Genomic DNA, 19775 nt, shown 5'->3' with positions numbered 1-19775 from the left:
TCGTAGAGTTGGAAGGGGCCTCTAAGGCCATCGAGTCCAACCCCCTGCTCAATGCAGGAATCCACCTTAAAGCATCCCTGAGAGATAGTTGTCCAGCTGCCTGTTGAAGGCCTCTAAGGTGGGAGAGCCCACCACCTCCCTGGGCAATTGGTTCCATTGTCGTACTGCTCTAACAGTCAGGAAGTTTTTCCTGATGTCCAGCTAGAATCTGGCTTCCAGTAACTTGAGCCCATTATTCTGTGTCCTGCACTCTGGGAGGATCCAGAAGAGATCCTGTCCCTCCTCTGCGTGACACAAACTTTCAAGTCTTTGAAGAGTGCGATCACGTCTCCCCTCAATCTTCTTTTCTCCAGGCTAAACATGCCCAGTTCTTTCAGTCTCTCTTCATAGGGCTTTGTTTCCACAACAACCCTGTAAAGTGCACCAGTGCTATTCCCATGCTAACTGTTGAAAGGGGAGAGCCTGAGATCTGCACCCCAGGTTACTCTGTGAGTTTTTGGCTGAGCCGAGATTTCAAGCAGGGACTTGCAGCTCATTTACGGTACACCCCCATCCCTTCTCTATTTAACCTGCTCATGTCCCCCCTTATTCCGTTGCTGTCACCAACATGCTCATAGGCCTGTCGACGGGTTTCTATTTAAACAAAAACTTGTTAAGGTGTTTTCATAATAGGCAAAACAAAACAAAACTCAGGAGTCCCCCAGGTGGGTTTGCCATAGAGCTTCTTTAAATGAGCGATTTATAGCACACTCATCATTGGCTGCTCACGGAAGTTCTTGGATCCCTTACACAACGTCATTAATAGCTAGGATGTCTCTGCGCTATCCCTTGGAAACTGCGCATTTGAAAAACACACACAGATAATGTGGTAATATCTGGAAAAAAAGAGGTATCTCTTCACCACTGGATGGCACTGTCTCATTAAAACACAGTGGGGTTTTATTTATTTATTTATTTATTTATTTATTTTACGCCGGGTTGCAGTTAAACCTCAAAAAAAACCAAGATGATGGCAACCAGCTTGATTGATAACTGGCAAATAGAGGGAGAAAACGTGGAGGAAGTGACAGACTTTGTATTTCTGGGCGCAAAGATTACTGCAGACGCTGACTGCAGCCAGGAAATCAGAAGACGTTTACTTCTTGGGAGGAGAGCAATGACAAATCTTGATAAAATAGTTAAGAGCAGAGACACCACACTGACAACAAAGGTCCTCATAGTTAAAGCAATGGTATTCCCCGTAGTAACCTATGGCTGCGAGAGCTGGACCATAAGGAAGGCTGAGCGAAGGAAGAGAGATGCTTTTGAACTGTGGTGTTGGAGGAAAATTCTGAGAGTGCCGTGGACTGCAAGAAGATCAAACCAGTCCATACTCCAGGAAATAAAGCCAGATTGCTCACTTGAGGGAATGGTATTAAAGGCAAAACTGAAGTACTTTGGTCACATAATGAGAAGACAGGATATCCTGGAGAAGAGGCTGATGCTAGGGAAAGTGGAAGGCAAAAGGAAGAGGGGCCGACCAAGGGCAAGATGGATGGATGATATTCTGGAGGTGACAGACTTGACCTTGGGGGAGCTAGGGGTGGCAACGGCCGACAGAAAGCTCTGGCGTGGGCTGGTCCATGAAGTCACGAAGAGTCGGAAGCGACTGAACGAATAAACAACAAAAAAAAATTGATTAAAACACACACACACACACCGGAGTCTTTGCAAGAAGGGAACTAATCATATGATTGTATGTGAAGAAATGTGTTGCAATGGTGGGATTACTGAGAGGTGGAAATCCGCAGTAAGGTGCAGGATTTTCCTGTGTGTACAGAAGCTAATAGTGCAAAGGTCTGAACATGCATAAGACTGCGTTTTAACAGGAGCAATCCAAAACTACCAATTTAGAAACAGCTGCACTTAAGGCCATTAAAAACATTCAGTCTTAACGAGAAGCAGCTTGGAATACATGAGTTTTCAAAGCCCACCTAAAAAACTCAAAAACTCCAGCAGTGATTGAGCCAAATGTATGTCTCTTGGGAGGGAGAACCACAAATATGGGGCCACCACTGTAAAGGCCCTGCCTCTCGTGCCTGCCAGTCTTGACCTTCAAGGTGACCCTGCGAGCAGCATCTATAAGACCAGTCTTAAGGCCTGGGCAGGTTGATATGGGTACAGGCATCCCTTTTAATAGCCTATCCTCAAGCTGTTTTGGGCTTTCAAGGCTATCACTAGCATTTCAAATTGGACCCAGAAACACACCTGTAATTGGTGCTGTTGGTACAATATCGGTGTAACATGCTTGACCCTAATAAGCATCTAGATGGCTATATTGTGCACCAACAAAATTTTCTGAGTCATCTCGCAAAATTTATTTATTTATTTATTTATTTCACTTATATACAGCTCCCATAGCCAGGGCTCTCTGGGCGGTTTACAGAAATTCTAAAATTGAGGTAAAAACAAGTATACCAAATTTAAAACTCTTAAACACAGAACATACATACATAAAGCATTAAAAACCGATTAAAAACTAAACATGTGGGTAATTAGGATGTGCCGCCATATGCCTGGGCAAAGAGGAAAGTCTTAACCTGGCGCCGGAAAGATAGCAGTGTTGGCGCCAGGCGAGCCTTGTCAGGGAGATCATTCCACAGTCTGGGGGCCACCACCGAAAAGGCCCTGTCCCTTGTTGCCACACTCCGAGCCTCTCTCGGAGTAGGCACCTGGAGGAGGACCTTAGATGTTGAACGTAGTGACCGGGTATATTCACATCGGGAGAGGCGTTCCGTCAGGTGTTGTGGTCCCAAGCCGTGTAAGGCTTTATAGGTTAAGACCAGCACCTTGAATTGGGCTCGGAAACATACAGGCAGCCAGTGCAAGCGGACCAGAGCAGGTGTTATATGGTCAAACCTTATGGTTCCCGAAATCAATCTGGCCGCTGCATTTTGCACGAGCTGCAGCTTCCGAACCGTCTTCAAAGGCAGCCCTACGTAGAGCGCATTGCAGTAATCTAACTTGGAGGTTACCAGAGCATGGACAACTGAAGCCAGGTTATCACTGTCTAGATAGGGGCGTAGCTGGGCCACCAACCAGAGTTTGTAGAAGGCACTCCATGCCACCGAGGTCACCTGAGCCTCAAGTGACAATGATGGGTCTAAAAGAACCCCCAAGCAAAAGCCCCGTTTAAAGTGCTTTTTGTGTGTGCGCCTCTGGCTTCCGCAGTCTTGATTTTCTGTGTCTCTCTCTACTCAACTGTATGGTTGAGTGCAGCCTTTTAAGAGCAAACTTGCCGCCAGTCCCGGCGTTGTGGACTACAAAGATCTAACCTGAGCTTCAAGCATTTCTTTCCCTCCATTTAAGCACTTACAAAAGTGAGTACTTTGAATGACTTCCAAGTGGATGGCTTCAGCCCCGATTCACACCACTGGCTTCCCCACCCCCCTTTCTCCCCCGTTTCCCTAGAATGAAGTTAACATGAACATTTCAGTGCACCCTCCCTTTCTCTCCCAAACTGATGATTTAAAAGTGGAAAATCTCCGCAATTCATAGCAGATGGGTGCCAATTGCTCAGGTTCTACAACTGGTGTAGGATCAAACAGGAGTAAGGCATGCCCCATTTACTTAGAAAGAACCCACCTGGGGGACTCCCGAGGGGTTTTTTGGTGTGTGTTTTTTGCCTATTAAGAAAACACTTTAACAAGTTTTTGTTTAAATAGAAACCTGTCGACAGGCCTTAAGCGCGGAACGCCTGTTCCAAATTCTCTCTCCCCTGCCTCTGTTTGGAAACTCGACTCCTGCTGCATACCAGGGCAGGACAACTCTCCCCTTTGAGTCTTTTTTTAAAGTCTGTTTGCTTGACACCGTCGGCAAGAGCTCAGATCCACAGAGCTCCGTGAAAGCTGCGCTCCATTTATTTCCCAAATCAAAGATATTTTCATGTTTGCAGGACTTTTCACAGCTAGAAATTCGAGAGTTGCTTCTCCCTCCCCCTTCGCCCCTGTCCTCCGATTCTTGGAAACCTTTTCAAAGCGTAAAACTGTTTTCGTTCCCCCTTAAAAAAAAGAAAAAAAGAAAAGTTGTATGACTTGTAGGTAGATTTAAAAATAAATTATTATAATTATTATATACCGAAGTGGAAACCGTATCACATGTGTTACTGTTCTGCAGATTTTATCAAGGGGCGAGGAATGGTCTTCTGAACCCCATTTTACAACCTTTCCCTGGTCACCCCACTGAATTCCTAATGTCTCTTTGGAACTCAGACAAATCAATCACTGAGCAAGTGGCTAAGTTTTTGAACTTGACCATTTCTATTAGATTCTCTATGATTACTTGTCTTTTTAATAGCTAAATGTATGCTCAGTCCTTTTGTAGGTAACTTTTGCTGGAATGGTCTATTGTCTGCACTAAAATTGTTGTTGTTGTTGTTGTTATTATTATTATTATTATTATTATTATTATTAAAAAATGAGGATGTGCCTTGAAGGCCGTTCCTATGGTCCACCACTACTTAAGGTGAGGTAACCCCACTGGACTCTATCCTGGGGTGTGTGTATATGACACAGATTTGTAGCTGGGTTCCCTCAAAACTCCGCAGCCTCGCTGCTGCAAGGTGAGAATAATAAATTCAGACAGCAGGAAGGGAGCCCTCCTCCCTGCCTTGCCTCCCGTGCTTACTTGGACTTACCCTGGGACTTGCATTTGGCCCCATCAACACCGTGGCTACCACTGACAGACTGGGACACAACGTGGTGACCTTGGAGCAACTAAAAAAAAAAAATCACGGTCAAAGGACACCACGAAATAGCGCCGTTTCAGGGGTAGAAGCCCGATGTAGTTGCGAGTTGGCGGCTGCATTATATAAACAACACAGCACCACTGTGCAGTCACTAGGGGTTTAATAGAGCCCACACACACACACACACACACACACACACACACACACACCTGGAGTGGTGGCCTGGTTCCAGAGCTTTCTCCTCAAGAGAGATTCGGCTGGTGCTGAGGTTCAAACTAGACATTACATAAAATACACCGAGAGCTGCTCCCTACATGTGTTTTCTTTACTCAAAAGGAAGCATTGGAATATTAATTCAGATCAGGGCCACAACATTTGGGGAGGGGAGATTTATTCTTTCCCTACCCTGTCACAGACACACCCTGAATTGCTTCCTCTGCATGGTAGTTCATTGGCTGCCAGTCCAGGTCCAGGCCCAATTCAAAGTGCTGGTATTAATGTTTAAATTACATTATAAAATGTAATAAATAAGTAAATAAATAAATAGTTTGAGCCTTAGGGATGGTAGCAGTAGGAGATCCCTCCCCGCCCCATTAACTTCTAGACGGGAGATGAGATCTTGGGAGAGGGTGGCATGCCTGGAGAAGGGAGATTTAAACCTTCCTTTTACATGTCGTGTATTCCTAATCCAATTCAGTCTTTCCTGGACTTACTTGTGAGTAAAGAAAGGTCACATAGGGATCCCTATGATATGTATTAAACATAACACGATCCTGAGTTGTAATATTTTGGGTGCATGTCAAAAACTCCCCCCCCACTAAGGCCATTTATTTATTTATTTATTTATTTATTAAGACATTTGTATCCCGCCCTATATCACTAGGATGGATCTCAGGGCGGCGTACAGATAAAACCATACTAACAATAGAAAACAATAAATATAGAGAGTTAAAACCAAATCAAACCATTAATCAAGCTAAAACCCGCTTAGAATTTAAAAGCAGTAAAAACCAATTAAAGCAAATTTAGATTTCTGTCCTTTGTTTAGGTTTTTATCTGGCCAGGTTGTTGTTGTGTTTTGCTTATTATTGTGGAGAGCTGTTAATTAGCGGTTCGTTTTTTTAAGTGTAATGGACTTGCTAGCTGAGAATTACTATTTTTTCATTGAAAACTGGGAGCATTGGATGCCAAAATAAATGGATATATATGGGGGAGCGTGGGTGAGGGGGAATGAACTTCTTCTCCTTTCCTTACTGCCCAGCAATCTGTCATTTTCCTGCCTTGCCTGTCTTGCTTCCATTAGGGGAGCGATAATTGGATGTAAAATCTCTGAAATGACAGACTGTGGGGGCGGCTTCTATGTTGTGTAGGAAGGGGAGGTCTCAGCTCCTCTCACCTGTCTTTCCTTTTTATATAAAAACTCGATTCTCCCCGTGCGTTACATACGCATGCAGAGGAAAAGTAAGCAGCCAATCACATCTGGTTCTGGAGGGCCACACCTTTCCCCACGCCTGCCCTTAGGTGTTGCTCGTAGGGATAGACAGACTGCCTTGCGTCTGATCCGTCGGCTGCTTGTCCCTGCTCACGGTGCTGTGGGAGCATCCAATGATGCCATGAGCCTCTCCGCCCTCGTCCGGAGCCTCCGTTATGTGCAACAATGGAGGCTCCGGAAATTACATATGTTGCCTGTTGCATAAATGGCATCCGTGAAGGCCCCATTTACACAACAGGGGAAATTGCGCATTTCCCTATTGCGTAAATGGGGCCTTTACGGACGCCATTTACTCAACGGGGAAAATATGTAATTTCTTGAGCCTCCATTCTTGCATAAAATAGAGGTTCCGGATGAGGGCAGACAGTTGCTGGGTGCTCGTCAGGCTGCGTGGGCAGTCAAAGCACAGGCTAGGCAGTTGTACCACGCGTGCCCGACTGGGTCAGGGGGTGGGGGACAGACTAGGAGTCCATCCCAGATAGCTATATATTACCTCCAATATCAGGGGCAGTTTATGGGCTTCCCATGGATAACTGGTTGACCCCTTGGTCTGATCCATCAGGGCTCTTCTTAGGTTCTTTTACCTAGTTCACTTTAAAGAATGTAAAACACTTTGAACATTGTACGTAGGATATGAACAATTGGTAGCAAGAGACCACTTGCATATTGGTTTGAAACTGCTGTCACATATTAACACTGGTCCCCTTTTGCTTCTTTTGGTTTTAGGTGTAAAGTTGACATTGGTGCACTCCCTGGCAAACAAGCAAACTATTTGGAATTGCCACTGGAAAGACAGCCGGGGTCCCTATTGATGGTGATCTCTGTTGCCCCCTGCTCGGGGGTTTCAATCTCAGATTTGTGCCTTTGTCCACTGGGAGACCCCAGTGAGAAGAAAAAGATTTCCCAGCGCTATGTGAGTTCGGGTGCTTTTCTTTTCCTTAAGGAAAATCAGGGATGGGGATGCAGGAAGCAGTACAGACAAAATATGTCAGAGCCCAGAAAAATATGTCAAAGCCCAGATTCTAATTGCCTGTCTGTTAATCAGGCACGGTGGAGAAGGTTGGGGATAAATGACACACTAAATATTATGGCTGGTGTGATGGATCAATTGTCCGCACATTTAGCCTCCATCCTGATGGTTGGTTTGCATTTGATGGTTCTTAAAATAGTAATTTCCTTTTCATATTATTGAGTGGGAGGGACAAATAGGCAGATCATTCTCTGACTTGCCCTCAAATTTGTATCAACCCTATTTTGTTCTTCCTGGGTGTCTTTTTGCTGTTACGTTAAGTTTGCTTAAGCATTAGAAGAGGGCTAGACAAATTATAGCCCTCCTTATGTTGTTAGGCTGCAAGTTGCATTGACTTTAGCCAGCATAGCCAATGGTTGGGTTGTGGGTGTTGCCATCCAAGAACATCTGGAGTTGCCTACTCAGATTGGGAGAATGTTGGTAGGGCATTGCAGATTGAAATACTCCCCCATGGGGAAAAGAGTTCCAGGCATGTAGAAATTGAGCATGCCAGAAAGAAGATACAGCCTAGTCCTCTCCCTGTATTAAATGGTCAATTCTCTCGATGGAGGGAAGTAAATAGTGGGGTCCCACAGGGATTGGGATTGGGACCAATTCTTTTCAACTTGTTCATAAACGATCTAGAATTGGGAGTGAGCAGTGAAGTGGCCAAGTTTGGCAATGAAACCAAGTTATTTAAGGTTGTTAAAACACAAAGGGATTGTGAAGAGCTCCAAAGGGATCTCTCCAAGCTGGGAGAGTGGGCATCCAAATGGCAGATGCGGTTCAATGTAAGCAAATATAAGGTGATGCATGTTGGGGCAAAAAAAGCCAACTTCAAGTATAACCTGATGGGATCAGAGCTGGTGCTGACTGAACAAGAAAGAATTCTTGGGGTTGTGGTGGACAACTCGATGAAAATGTCAGCCCAGTGTGCAGCAGCTGTAAAGAAGGCAAACTCCATGTTAGGCATCATAAGAAAAGGATTTGAGAATAAAACTGCCAGTGTCATATTGCCCTTATACAAATCTATGGTACAACCACATTTAGGATACTGTGTACAGTTCTAGACACCACAACTAAATATATAATTGCTGGTAAAGGTGCAGGAAATGGCAAATCAAATGATTAAGGGGCTGGAACATCTCCCCTATGAGGGAAGGTTACAACAACTGGGATGGCCGACAGAAAGCTCTGGCGTGGGCTGGTCCATGAAGTCACGAAGAGTCAGAAGCGACTGAACGAATAAACAACAAGAGGAGACATGATAGAGGTGTACAAAATTATGCATGGTATGGAGAATGTGGATAGGGAGACATTTTTCTCCCTCTCCCAAAATACTAGAACCTGGGGTCATCCCATGAAGCTGATCGGTGGGAGATTCAGGACAAATATGAGGAAGGACTTCTTCACACAGCACACAGTTAAATTATGGAACTCACTACCACAAGATGTAGTGATGGCCACCAATCTAGATGGCTTTAAAAGGGGGTTGGAGAAATTCTTGGAGGAGAAGGCTATCAGTGGCTACTAGCCCTAATGGTGGTGTGCTACCTCCAGTATCTGAGGCAGTAAGCCTGTATGCACCAGTTGCTGGGGAACATGGGTGGGAGAGTGCTGTTGCACCATGTCCTGCTTTGTTGGTCCCTGGTTGACAGCTGGTTGGCCACTGTGTGAACAGAGTGCTGGACTAGGTGGACCCTCAGTTTGATCCAGCATGGACTTCCTATGTTCTGTCATGCTATGTTTTTATGCAGGGATATTATCATAATAGCAACAACATATTATATCTGGGGGAATATTCAAATATTCAGGCTCTCTTCTCTTCACTCTGTACAGAGGTGCAGTCTAGGAAAAGCTGGTGGTAGACACTATCTGGTAATGTCCAAAAGTAAACCATTCTTGAAAGCCAGACTATCAATGTGAAAAATCAAAGAAATGTTTTAACAATATTTTCTTCTTCTTTCTAATAATGGTTTAATTTGCAGTGTATAAGGAATTCACTCCACAACATGAAGGACATTGGATTCTTGCAAGTCAAACTTTTAAAAGCTGTCGATCTATTAGCTGCAGATTTTTCAGGTATGAAATATTGCTTCTCTAAATGTGACTCTTTTTTCAGTACATTCAGCAACCAAGAGCTGAAATGAATTGGAATGGGACTCGATTTGTGCTATTTTCTTTATATAATGTGGAAAAGTAAACAAATAGCAGAGAGAATGCATATATAAAAGTGGCGAATGTAAATAGTGCATATTGGGTATAGCCTAATAAGATGCATAGACATTCAGTTAACTAACCCTAAATGGACCATTCCATATTACGTATATAGAGAAAATAGCACATCCTGAAATTGGTCATTCCACAATTTGACAAAAGTAGGCTATATTTTAAAACAAAGACATTCTCTTTTATGCATCTTTCTCTACCTTGTTTAAAAAAATTGTGCTTGGTATTAGTGACACATTCCAGAGTCTTAAAAACAATAACAACAACTAACCCTACTCAGAGATGCCCCGTGCAGTGGCAATGATCATGGTATTTCCCCACAAAAGAATTACCTTCTTCCCTCCGCGACATAAGGAAACAATATCCTAACGAGGGACACGTGAGGAAGTGCATGCAGAAATGCATGCGGAAATGCGTGCATTTGAGGACAAATGCATACAAAATGCAGCTTCCTTTTTTTTAAAATAATAATAATATATGCATTCAGATTTTTTTGTTGAACTAAAAAAAAATGCAATGTGATACAGAATCAGGATGGAACGGCCTTAACATTGCAAACGTAAGAGCCCAAGCGCCATTGGGTTTGACAGATTCACCCTTCTCAAACCCTGATGATTATTTTCGCTGCTGCTGTTAGGAAAATGCCGAAGATTTGATTTAACTTGCTATGCGGGTAAATGAACATCGCAAGCAAGGATACACTTTGCATGGAATGGAGGCGTGATTTGGAAATTTATTTATTATTATTTATTTATTTAAGGATTTTTATGCCGCCATTCAGCCAAAAAAGGCTCTCAGGGCGGCTTACAAAAGTATTTCTTGACAGTCCCTGCCCACAGGCTTACAATCTAAAAGACATGACACAAAAGGAAAGGGGATTGGGAGGGAGGAGGAGGAGGGGGGAAAGGAAAGCAAATTCAGGCACTACAATCTTAGTTGGAAAGTTTAGCAGTTACAGGTGACAGCAGGAGGGAGGGGGCTCTCAGCTGGAGCTGGACCCAGGCACGGTGGAGAGGTGCCTGGCTGCTGCTTCCTCCCTCACTGGTGGCCTCTGCAGCGACAGTTGGTAGCAGGAGGGAGGGGGCTCTCAGCTGGAGCTGGACCCAGGCACGGTGGAGAGGTGTCTGGCTGCTGCTTCCTCCCTCGCTGGTGGCCTCTGCAGAGACAGTTGGTAGCAGGAGGGAGGGGGCTCTCAGCTGGAGCTGGACCCAGGCACGGTGGAGAAATGGCTGCTTTGCCTGCAGCAGAGCCATGGCCCACTTGCCCTCTCATAGCCGAGCAGAATTTTGCCGATGCTGAAAGATTTTCTTGCATGTGCCTCTTGCAGCTCAAGCAACACTGCATTTCTCACAAGGCTGTAGGAGGTTTGAAACAAGCGTCACCTGGCAGATGACTGAAGCATTGGCCAGTTTTTCTTCAATGATCATATACTTGAAAAGCATCATATATACCTGCTTGTTATTGTTTTCGTTCTGTTTTGTTTCCTTTTCAGGGAAAAGTGATCCTTTCTGTGTACTGGAGCTAGGGAATGGCAGACTTCAGAGTTACACCGTTTACAAAAATCTCAATCCAGAGTGGAACCAGGTCTTCACTTTGTAAGTGGATTTGCCACTGGAATGCATGACGTTCGCATTAGGAATTACAAACACCTTTGTGAAATAGGTCAACAGAAAGTAGCCTTCTCGACAAGGTACCGAGTCTTCAAAGGAAGGAGGGATACTTGTAGGCAGGTTTCTAAAAATAATAATAAATAAATAAATACAATTTATTTATTTACTGTATTTATTTAAACCGTTTAAAACAGAAGCCTTGCAAGGCAGCTTACAAAAATAAAATACATAAAAGCAGTTAAAATAATAAAAGCAATAAAAACATGATCACAACAACATAGCTATTAAAACAATGAGACCAACAATGAAACCAGCAGCCTTTTTATAAGGCCGTTTTAAGAGCTTGCAAAGATGGTGCATGGTGGACCTCCGATGGGAGTTTGTTCCAGAGGTTTGAGGCCACCACAGAGAAGGCCCTCTCCCGTGTGGACACCCACCTAACTGCTCTCACTGGTGAGAAAATGAGAAAGGCCTCTCTTTCTGAACTTAAAGTGCAGGCAGGCACTTTACATATGTAGTATTGGGCACAGAATTGATTTCCCTCCAAATCTCAAGCATTTTCTCTCTCTCCTAATGATGTTCCTTGTCTTCTGAAGCTGCTGTAGATTTATGGCATGCAGACCATCCAGTGTTTGAGCTCTTGTGCTTGTCCTCATGATGGTGAATTGTCTTAATACTCTTATATCCAAGATGTTTCCCCATAACTTGGGCCCACGAACCTGCATAAGATGAAAGCTTGCTAAAAGCAGGGTTGGTTTGGATCCGGGGAAATACAATTATATGAAAGTTTATCACTCTAAAGTAGGGTGTTTGGCTTACAACCAACATTATTGATTTATTTATTAATTATTGCATTTATACCCCACCTTTCTTCCTGCAAGGAACCCAGGGTGGCATACACAATCCTCCTTCTTTCCATTTCTATCCTCACAACAATTACCCTGTGAGGTAGGTTGGACTGAGAGTCTGTGACTGTCCCAAAGTCACCCAGTGAGCTTCCATGGCTGAGTGGGGACTAGAACCTGGATCTCCTGACTCCCAGTCCAAGACTTTAGCCACTACATCACATTGGCTCTCATCCCTCACCATTGGTTATGCTGGCTGGGTCTCATCAGAGTTGCAGGCCAAAACATCTGGAGGGCTACAAGTTGCCATCCCTGCTCTGAAGTTGGGATGTACGGATTTTGTGAAATCTGTTACATACGTGTTTTGTGAATTGCTGGGCATCTTTCATTCCATCATCTGCACTTTGGTGGAATTTTAAAAAAAATTAAACCAGAATTCCATTCTACTTGCGCTAATTTAGATCAGCACTAATGTGCCCTTGTGCATATGTGCTTTATTTATTTATTTAATGCATTTTTGTACTGCCCCATCTCTGGACAGTTCACAGTTAAAACCCTAAAATACACGTCAGATTGAAATTGAAAACTTTAAAAGTTAAAAATAATGTGTAAAACCAAGGTCCAGGGAAGCCTGTGTGAAAAGATATATCTTCAGGAGGCATTTAAAGGAAGTTACGTTTTCTGCCTCCTGAACTCCATAAGGGAGGGTTTCCCAGAGGGTGGGTGCCGCTACAAAGGAGGCCTGCCGTCGAGGTCCTTCATGGCGACGTTCCATTCATTTTGGAATGACCAGCCGAGGCCTCTTCTGAAGATTATAACAGTTGTCTGGGTGTATATAAGGGAAGGCGGTCTGCTAGGTATCCTGGTCCCAAGTTGTTTAGGGCTTTATAGGATCATAGCATAAGCTTGTAGGTGGCTCAGTAGCTAACAGCAGCCAGTGCAGTTCTTTTAACACAGGCTATGTGAGCATAACCAGGTGTCCCAGTGAGCACCCTGGCTGCTACACTCTGTGCAAGCTGCAGCTTCTGAACCACACACATGGGTAGCCCCACATAAAGCACATTACAGTAGTCTAATTGTGAGGTTACCAGTGCATGAATGACTGTGGCTGGGCTATCCCTATCCAGGAACAGGGGTAACTGAAGATGTAATGGGTGCTCTGGACTACCTAGGCCTCCAGGGACAAAGATGGATACAAGAGCAGCCCCCGAAATGATGGACCTGCTCCTTCAGAGGGAGTGCAACCCCATCCAGAACAAGCAAACACCCCAATTCCTGGAATGGGGAACCACCAACCCACAGGCTCTCTGTCCTATTGGGATTCAGCTTTGTTAGTTAATGTGAATTAGAGATAATGCAAATTAGGGGAAATCCCCCCCCCCCCAGGGAAAAAATGGTCTGCAAGTCTGCAGAATCTGTGTGGCTCTGAAAAGGTTTGATTAACAGAAATCCAAACTTATTTGAATCCATTACAGATTTCTCTGACATCACTACTCTAAAGTGAACCGGGTTTCGTTGTGGAATGTGTACTGACAGCTCTTTGTGTAACAGACGGAATGAGTACGTACTCCTCAGTTATCTCACTATGACTCTCTTTCCAGCCCCGTTAAAGACATCCATGATGTTCTGGAAGTGACAGTGTTCGACGAAGATGGAGATAAACCTCCTGATTTCCTTGGGAAAGTTGCCATCCCTTTGCTGTCTGTAAGTTGTTATTGTTTGCTCCGTGTATTTCTCCAGCTTTGATAGTTTCAACGGCTGCTGTATCGCTTTCCTCTTATAGCAACTTGGACAGAAAGAACAATAACTCTTGTGTTATAGGTTTCAATCGGTCTTTATGATGGTCCTTTCAAGTGCTGTGATTAATTGAGACAGAGACAAAACCATTGATACGATTTTGGTTCATCAGTGCTGTAGCCGGATTTCATTTTGGAACACAATATTTTGGTATCTGTCCTTTCTTGTTGGTTTTTTTTCTCTTGCGTACTCTCTTTCTTTCCAAATTCTAGGGGGATAATAACAAATCCTGTTTCCCCGAAAGTAAGACATCCCCCGAAAATAAGACCTACTTCCAGTTTTGCCTCTTGCTATAATATAAGGCGTCCCCCCGAAAATAAGACCTTTTTTTTTGTTCAACAATAAATGTGTACCGTATTCTTCTTCATGGAAAAATAAGACATCTCCTGAAAATAAGACCTAGCGCATCTTTGGGAGCAAAAATTAATATAAAACACTGTCTTATTTTCGGGGAAACAGGGTAATTTTAATATTTTCTCTTCTACGTAGTTTCAGTATTTATTTAGGTGGCTGTTTTTGCCAATTTATTGGACTAGGCAGACATAATATTTAAAAAGAATTCACAAAGTGTTCTTCAGTTTTGCTGTGAGGTGGTCTTCCTGATTTTTTTTAAGAATGCTCACGTTCCATGTGTACTTTTATCTGGTTATATGTTAGTTTGCACATTGTTCAAGGGAGGGGGGAACACGTTGCAAGTTTATAATACAATTGTAAAGCTGCTCCTGTGAACTGGGGCTGTAGTAGAGGTGCCAGTGATGTGTCAGGCACTAGCCAGTTGGTGCCTTCCATAGTAGATTTTTCAGAACTGTCTGTCCACCTCCCACAGCTCAGCTCCGGAGAGCAAAAAATATGCTTGTACTGAATCTGGTGTGGGTGCTTCCTATCTATCTATCTATCTATCTATCTATCTATCTATCTATCTATCTATCATTCTATCTATCATCTATCTATATATAAAATTATTTTAGGCCATCTTTAAGGGTGAATCCCTTTTTTCATTCTTCTAAGCTTGGCCTTCCAACAAGATTGTTTATTTAGCTTGGAAAAAGGAGGCTAAGGGGAGACACGATAGAGGTGTACAAAAGTATGCACAGTGTGGAGAATGTGGATAGTTAGATATTTTTCTCCCTTTCTCAAAATACTAGAACCTGGGGTCATCCCATGAAGATGATTGGTGGGAGATTCAGGACAAATAAAAGGAAGTACTTCTTCACACAATGCATAGCTAAACTATGGAATTCATTACCACAAGATGTAGTGATGGCCACCCTTTTGGATGGCTTTGAAAGGGGGTTGGAGAAATTCCTGGATGAGAAGGCAATCTATGGCCACTAGCCCTTATAGTTGTGTTCTACCTCGAGTATCTGAGGCAGTAAGCCTGTGTGCACCAATTGCTGGGGAACATGGTTGGGAGGATGCTGTTGCACCGTGTCTTGCTTTATTGTTCCCTGGTTGAGAGCTAGTTGGTCATTGTGTGAACAGAGTGCTGGACTAGATGGACCCTTGGTCTGATCTAGCAGGGCACCTTTGATGTTCTTATATTCTTAAGAGATATTTCCACAATATTAGAACCAATGTTGCTTCTGATCTGCAGACTCATCCTTCTGTTGCCTCTGGTAAACAGGTTTCAGGTGTTACGGTGTTGCAAAAATTTGCAAATCTGTTCATTAGCAGATGATAGAAAGAAGAATGTGTTACTCAGTCACCGTTCCCTCTTAGTTTAGGCTGCTTCTCCTGATTTTTGAAAAAACAAAGAGTATTTCGTCACCTCAAAGAGTAATAGATTTATTACAGAATAAGCTTTTGTTAGTTGTTCATCTTATTGGATGTACGAAGTGTTATTCTCAGTGAAAGTTAGATTCAGAGTGCAATCCTACGTTCCTTGGGCAAACATAGCTTGGACTTTCCCCTCCGAGGTTGGAGACAGCACTTGGACCTCAGAAAGGGAAGTCGGAGATCCGCCCCCTCCTCCACCTCCTCACAGCTTGTACAGAGAGAATTGTGCCAGCTAATGAACTCCAAGAAGGGGAAAAGAGGGTGTTCCAGGAGGCAGGGAGTGGAGGAAAGCACAAAGGCCGTGATATGATTTCTTCTGAGTCTCCTCCAGCCTCCTTCCCTCCCCCACCAAAGTGTCCTCGTTAGATGGGCCAAAAACCCATCTAGCAAAAAAAAAAAGAAAAGAAAAAAAAGGCATTATCACCTCCACTGCTCCTCTATCCCTTCTGGCTCAAGCCCAGCAAGGGTAGGACTCTTGGAAGCCTCTAAATTTGGGGGCTTCCAAGCAGTGAAGGACATTTTGCCCCTTGATTTTTAGTTGCTCTGGCCTTTAAGAAGACTTTTATGATTCACCTTGTTAGATTGTAAGTAATCTGCAAATGTAAAGCTTGCTCGTTATTTTTTTGTGGGGTGGCTTCTGCCGGGATGTATTTATTTTTTTAGATGTAGAGCGGTCTAGCGATGCTATAAATAAATAAGCTGAATAAGGTAGTTAAACAGATACATTTTGATTATCATCGTTGAGAGAGACATCAAGTACACTTAACAAGTGACTGAAACGAATCGGGATTTTAGTTTTTTGTTTGTTTGATTGTTTGTTTGAAAGGGTGGTGGTCTTCCAGCCATGAATGCAGGATGCTTTAAATGGTGCCACACTTTCCGCTGTTCATAAGGTTCCTCTTCACAACATCCTTGACTTCTTAGTCTGCGTTTGACCCCCTTTCTAAGAGCCATTCAATGCTGGCTCATTTCCCCCCTTTTTTTGAATGGCTATCCGAGCTTGCATCGTGCGACGAACCGTTTGATGTTTACAGGGAAGGAACAACTCCTTAACATCTTTTATTCAATTTTTGATGACTCTGTTAATTTCTCCCCGAGTCCTCGTATCCCTGATGTTACTGGACGGGAGTGGTGTGAGCAGCTGGGCTCCTGGAGAGCTAGTGCCTGCCAAATGGTCTATGTGCGAGGCAGCCGGCTGTGTGGGCTGACAGTGAGAAGATGTTAGGTTCTGATTTTTTTCCTCTCCTCTTGATTTTATAGACATTTGTCGAGTGTCCCTCAGGATTTGCATAACAAGGCAGGCAGAACAGGCAGCGGGAGGGAGGAGAACTGTGTGTGGAGTCTAAGGGACGTCCAAACTCCATTCTGTCTGGCTTTTTTGTCCAAAGTGTTAAGAACAGACAACACTTATGTGAAGTTTGAGGCCTACAAAGGCCAGGTAATAACGTCAGGCCTTAGAGGCCTGGGGGTTTTCTGTTGGGAGGGTGTATCCCTGAGAGGAGTAGTTTCATTTCTCCTGTTAAGTTTCATTTCTTCAAGGTTGAAACAGTACTTTCTGTTTTCTGGGAAGTGGGGAGAGAGCCAGCCAGCCAGAGAGAGCCGGAAAAAGACACGAACGTGAGGAAGAAGCAGTTTTGAAAAGTCTAAATGCAGCTAGGGTAAAGGAACTTGCATTTTGCAACTTTTATTTTCTTTTAATGCCTTTGGATCACTCAGTTCTAATGACTAAATACTTCCATTGTAATTTGGTTGCTTTAATATGCTAGCAAACTATTGTGTTAAATGTCAAGTCACCCCACGTCTACAGCCTAAACCCCACTTTATTGGGAAGGAGAAGGTAAAGAAGGAAAGTGAGATTCTTGAGGCAAAAGCTCCTTAAAGAGCTGCTCAGGGGGTTCAGGTCATAGGTGGAACCTTTTCAGCTTATCTCAGGGATGGTCTGAGTGCAGTTGGTGGTCTGCAGAGCACCCACATCCTACACCCTATTTTTGGGAACTTTCTCCTTGCAAAAGAGGCATTGTTTTTTCTGCCTCTTTTGCGGGAGGGGGGAGGATTCAGAGAATTTTCTTCTTGGGGAGAGGGACAGGGTTTCCACATACATTTTTTAGGTGTAGCAGATTGCTGATGGGGCTTGTTCCTATTTTTAAAAAAACAGAATCACCTCCCCACCACCACCTTTCCTTGGCATTTGGAAGAGCCCAGCAATTCTTAATGAATGACTGTTGGAGATCATGTGACCTCTCCCTCTCCAGTAACCATTCAGGAAGAACACCTGGGCGCCTGAAAATGCCAGGCGTGTTTTTGTTTTGTGTTTTGTTTTAAAAAGAATACAAAGAAAGAAAGAAGACCCCCTCAAGAACTGGCAACATTAAAAAAAGGTTTGCAGAAACCCTGTCCCCCCTCCCCAAAGAGTAAATTCTCCAAAATTCTCACCTCTTTCACCCGAGTTTTCATGTCCCCCTCACCACATGAAATGCTGAAAATGGATTGGCCTAAATTTTTGGCACAGCACTAGTCCTAACAAATTGTACTAAAAGGCTTGCTTATGTTGTCAGGAAAAGGGAAACTCAGAGACATTTCATTGATGGATTGGATTGGATTGGATTGGATTTCTATACTGGCCAATAGCTGAAGGGTGGGTCACAGAAATGAAAACCATCAAGTGCAATTCAAGGTATAAAGCAACCACAATGCAAAAACACAATGTAGGAGTACAATATAAAAGCACAACCAGGATAAAACCGAGTAGCAATGCAGAGATTTATGTTCTGTATGCAAAGGATGGGATGTAGCTCAGTGCAGGGGTGTATGAGAAATGCATTTCAATTCGTTTTTGATCTGGATTTTCCCAGTTTGCATCTCTCAAACTGAACACAAATTTGAACAACATCGGCAGTTGGAGTCTGTGCACTTCCAAGCTTATGATGTGATTCCTGGACACCCCCCCCAACCCCCACCCCAAAAATGCATTTGAGCATACAAGCATGCATTAATCAGTGGGAGAAGAATGCGGCCATTTTTTTTTAAAAAAGCCCACAATTGATTTGTACCTTTGGAAAAACCGGCATCACAATTTTTGTGCAAAAAGAAAAGAGACATACCATGCTCTCAATCGGAAGTGAACCTACGATGGAACGAGGTTTGAGGTGGAATTTTCACATCCATAGCTCTGTGAAAGAGCACTTGCTGTGCATGCCAAGGGTCTCAGGTTCAATTGCTGGCATCTCCAGCTCAAACAATTTTGGATAGCATGGTTGGGAAAAATCTGAGAGCAGCTGCCCCAAAGAGTACAAACTGGGCTGGATGAACTGGTGTCCCGAAACAATCTAAGGCAGCTTCATATGTAAATTGTGTCGCAGAACTGTCTTGCGTGATTTCTGGAAAAATGAAAGATTATTGCCTCCTGAAGGCTCCTTAGAAATCCCCCTCCCTGGCACCCTCTGATCCTCGTAGCATCCCAACGCTACATCTGTGAAGCTAGTAGTAGTAGGCAAAGCCAATTTCATAAATCCTGGCTCACCTGCAAAGACGTTGAATTGTTCAGAACCTGTGTTCATTTTTGGAGAATGGACAGCCATGGATACCATTGGCCATCCATATCATCAAACATTTACCTCCAGGCTTTGGGGCTATGGATTTTCCTTCACCCTATATAGTACAGCTTATAGAGTTACAGACTTTGATCTATAAGGCCTTGCATGGCGTGTCTGCCCCTGTATGAAACTACCCTTACCCTGCAATCGACATCTCTGGGCACCTACATTATATGCTTTTAGACGCCAGGTGAAGACCTTTTTATTCTCCCAGCATTTTAGCAGTCTATAAATAAATGTTGACTTGGTGTTTTAAATTTGTAATTTTGCATTGCTGCTGTTTTTATCTGGTTGAGCTTTTATATTGTATTTTATAGTATGGTTTCATACTGTTGTTTTATACTTTGAATGTTTTTAATTTTTGTGAACCGCCCAGAGAGCTCCGGCTATTGGGCGGTATAGAAATGTAATAAATAAATAAATAAATCTCAAGCCCTCCTATGAGTGCTTCCTCCAAGGGAGATTCAGAGGGTGGCAGCTAGGGAGAGGGCCTTCTCAGTGGTGGCTCCCTGACAGTGGAATGATCTCCCCAGTAAGGCTGATGTGCTGCAAACTTTATCATCTGTTCAGTGTCAAGTTAAAGCTCTACTCCCAAGCATCTGACAGCATATGATGGGGCCTCTTAATTTAGTTGCTTTCCTGGACCTTGGTGTTTTTAATTTGTGTGTGTGTGTGTTTTTACCCCTGTTGTAAGATGC

The 19775-nt window shown here is 43.6% G+C and overlaps 1 protein-coding gene across 2 annotated transcripts in view; it reads left to right on the top strand.

Annotated features, from left to right (window-relative positions):
• MCTP2 (multiple C2 and transmembrane domain containing 2) overlaps positions 1-19775 on the top strand; it is a 177013-nt gene that overhangs the window by 74559 nt on the left and 82679 nt on the right. For both annotated transcript variants that reach the window (XM_063142442.1, XM_063142443.1), the window contains 4 exons: positions 6945-7131; positions 9216-9309; positions 10949-11051; positions 13513-13615. In XM_063142442.1, the coding sequence (XP_062998512.1) occupies positions 6945-7131; positions 9216-9309; positions 10949-11051; positions 13513-13615 (487 nt within the window). The remainder of the gene's footprint in view (positions 1-6944; positions 7132-9215; positions 9310-10948; positions 11052-13512; positions 13616-19775) is intronic.

The sequence above is a fragment of the Elgaria multicarinata genome, chromosome 16 (assembly GCF_023053635.1).
Source record: "Elgaria multicarinata webbii isolate HBS135686 ecotype San Diego chromosome 16, rElgMul1.1.pri, whole genome shotgun sequence".
Lineage (NCBI taxonomy): Eukaryota > Metazoa > Chordata > Lepidosauria > Squamata > Anguidae > Elgaria > Elgaria multicarinata.
Note: the sequence above shows the minus strand (reverse complement) of the source record. Positions and strands in the feature narration are given on the sequence as shown.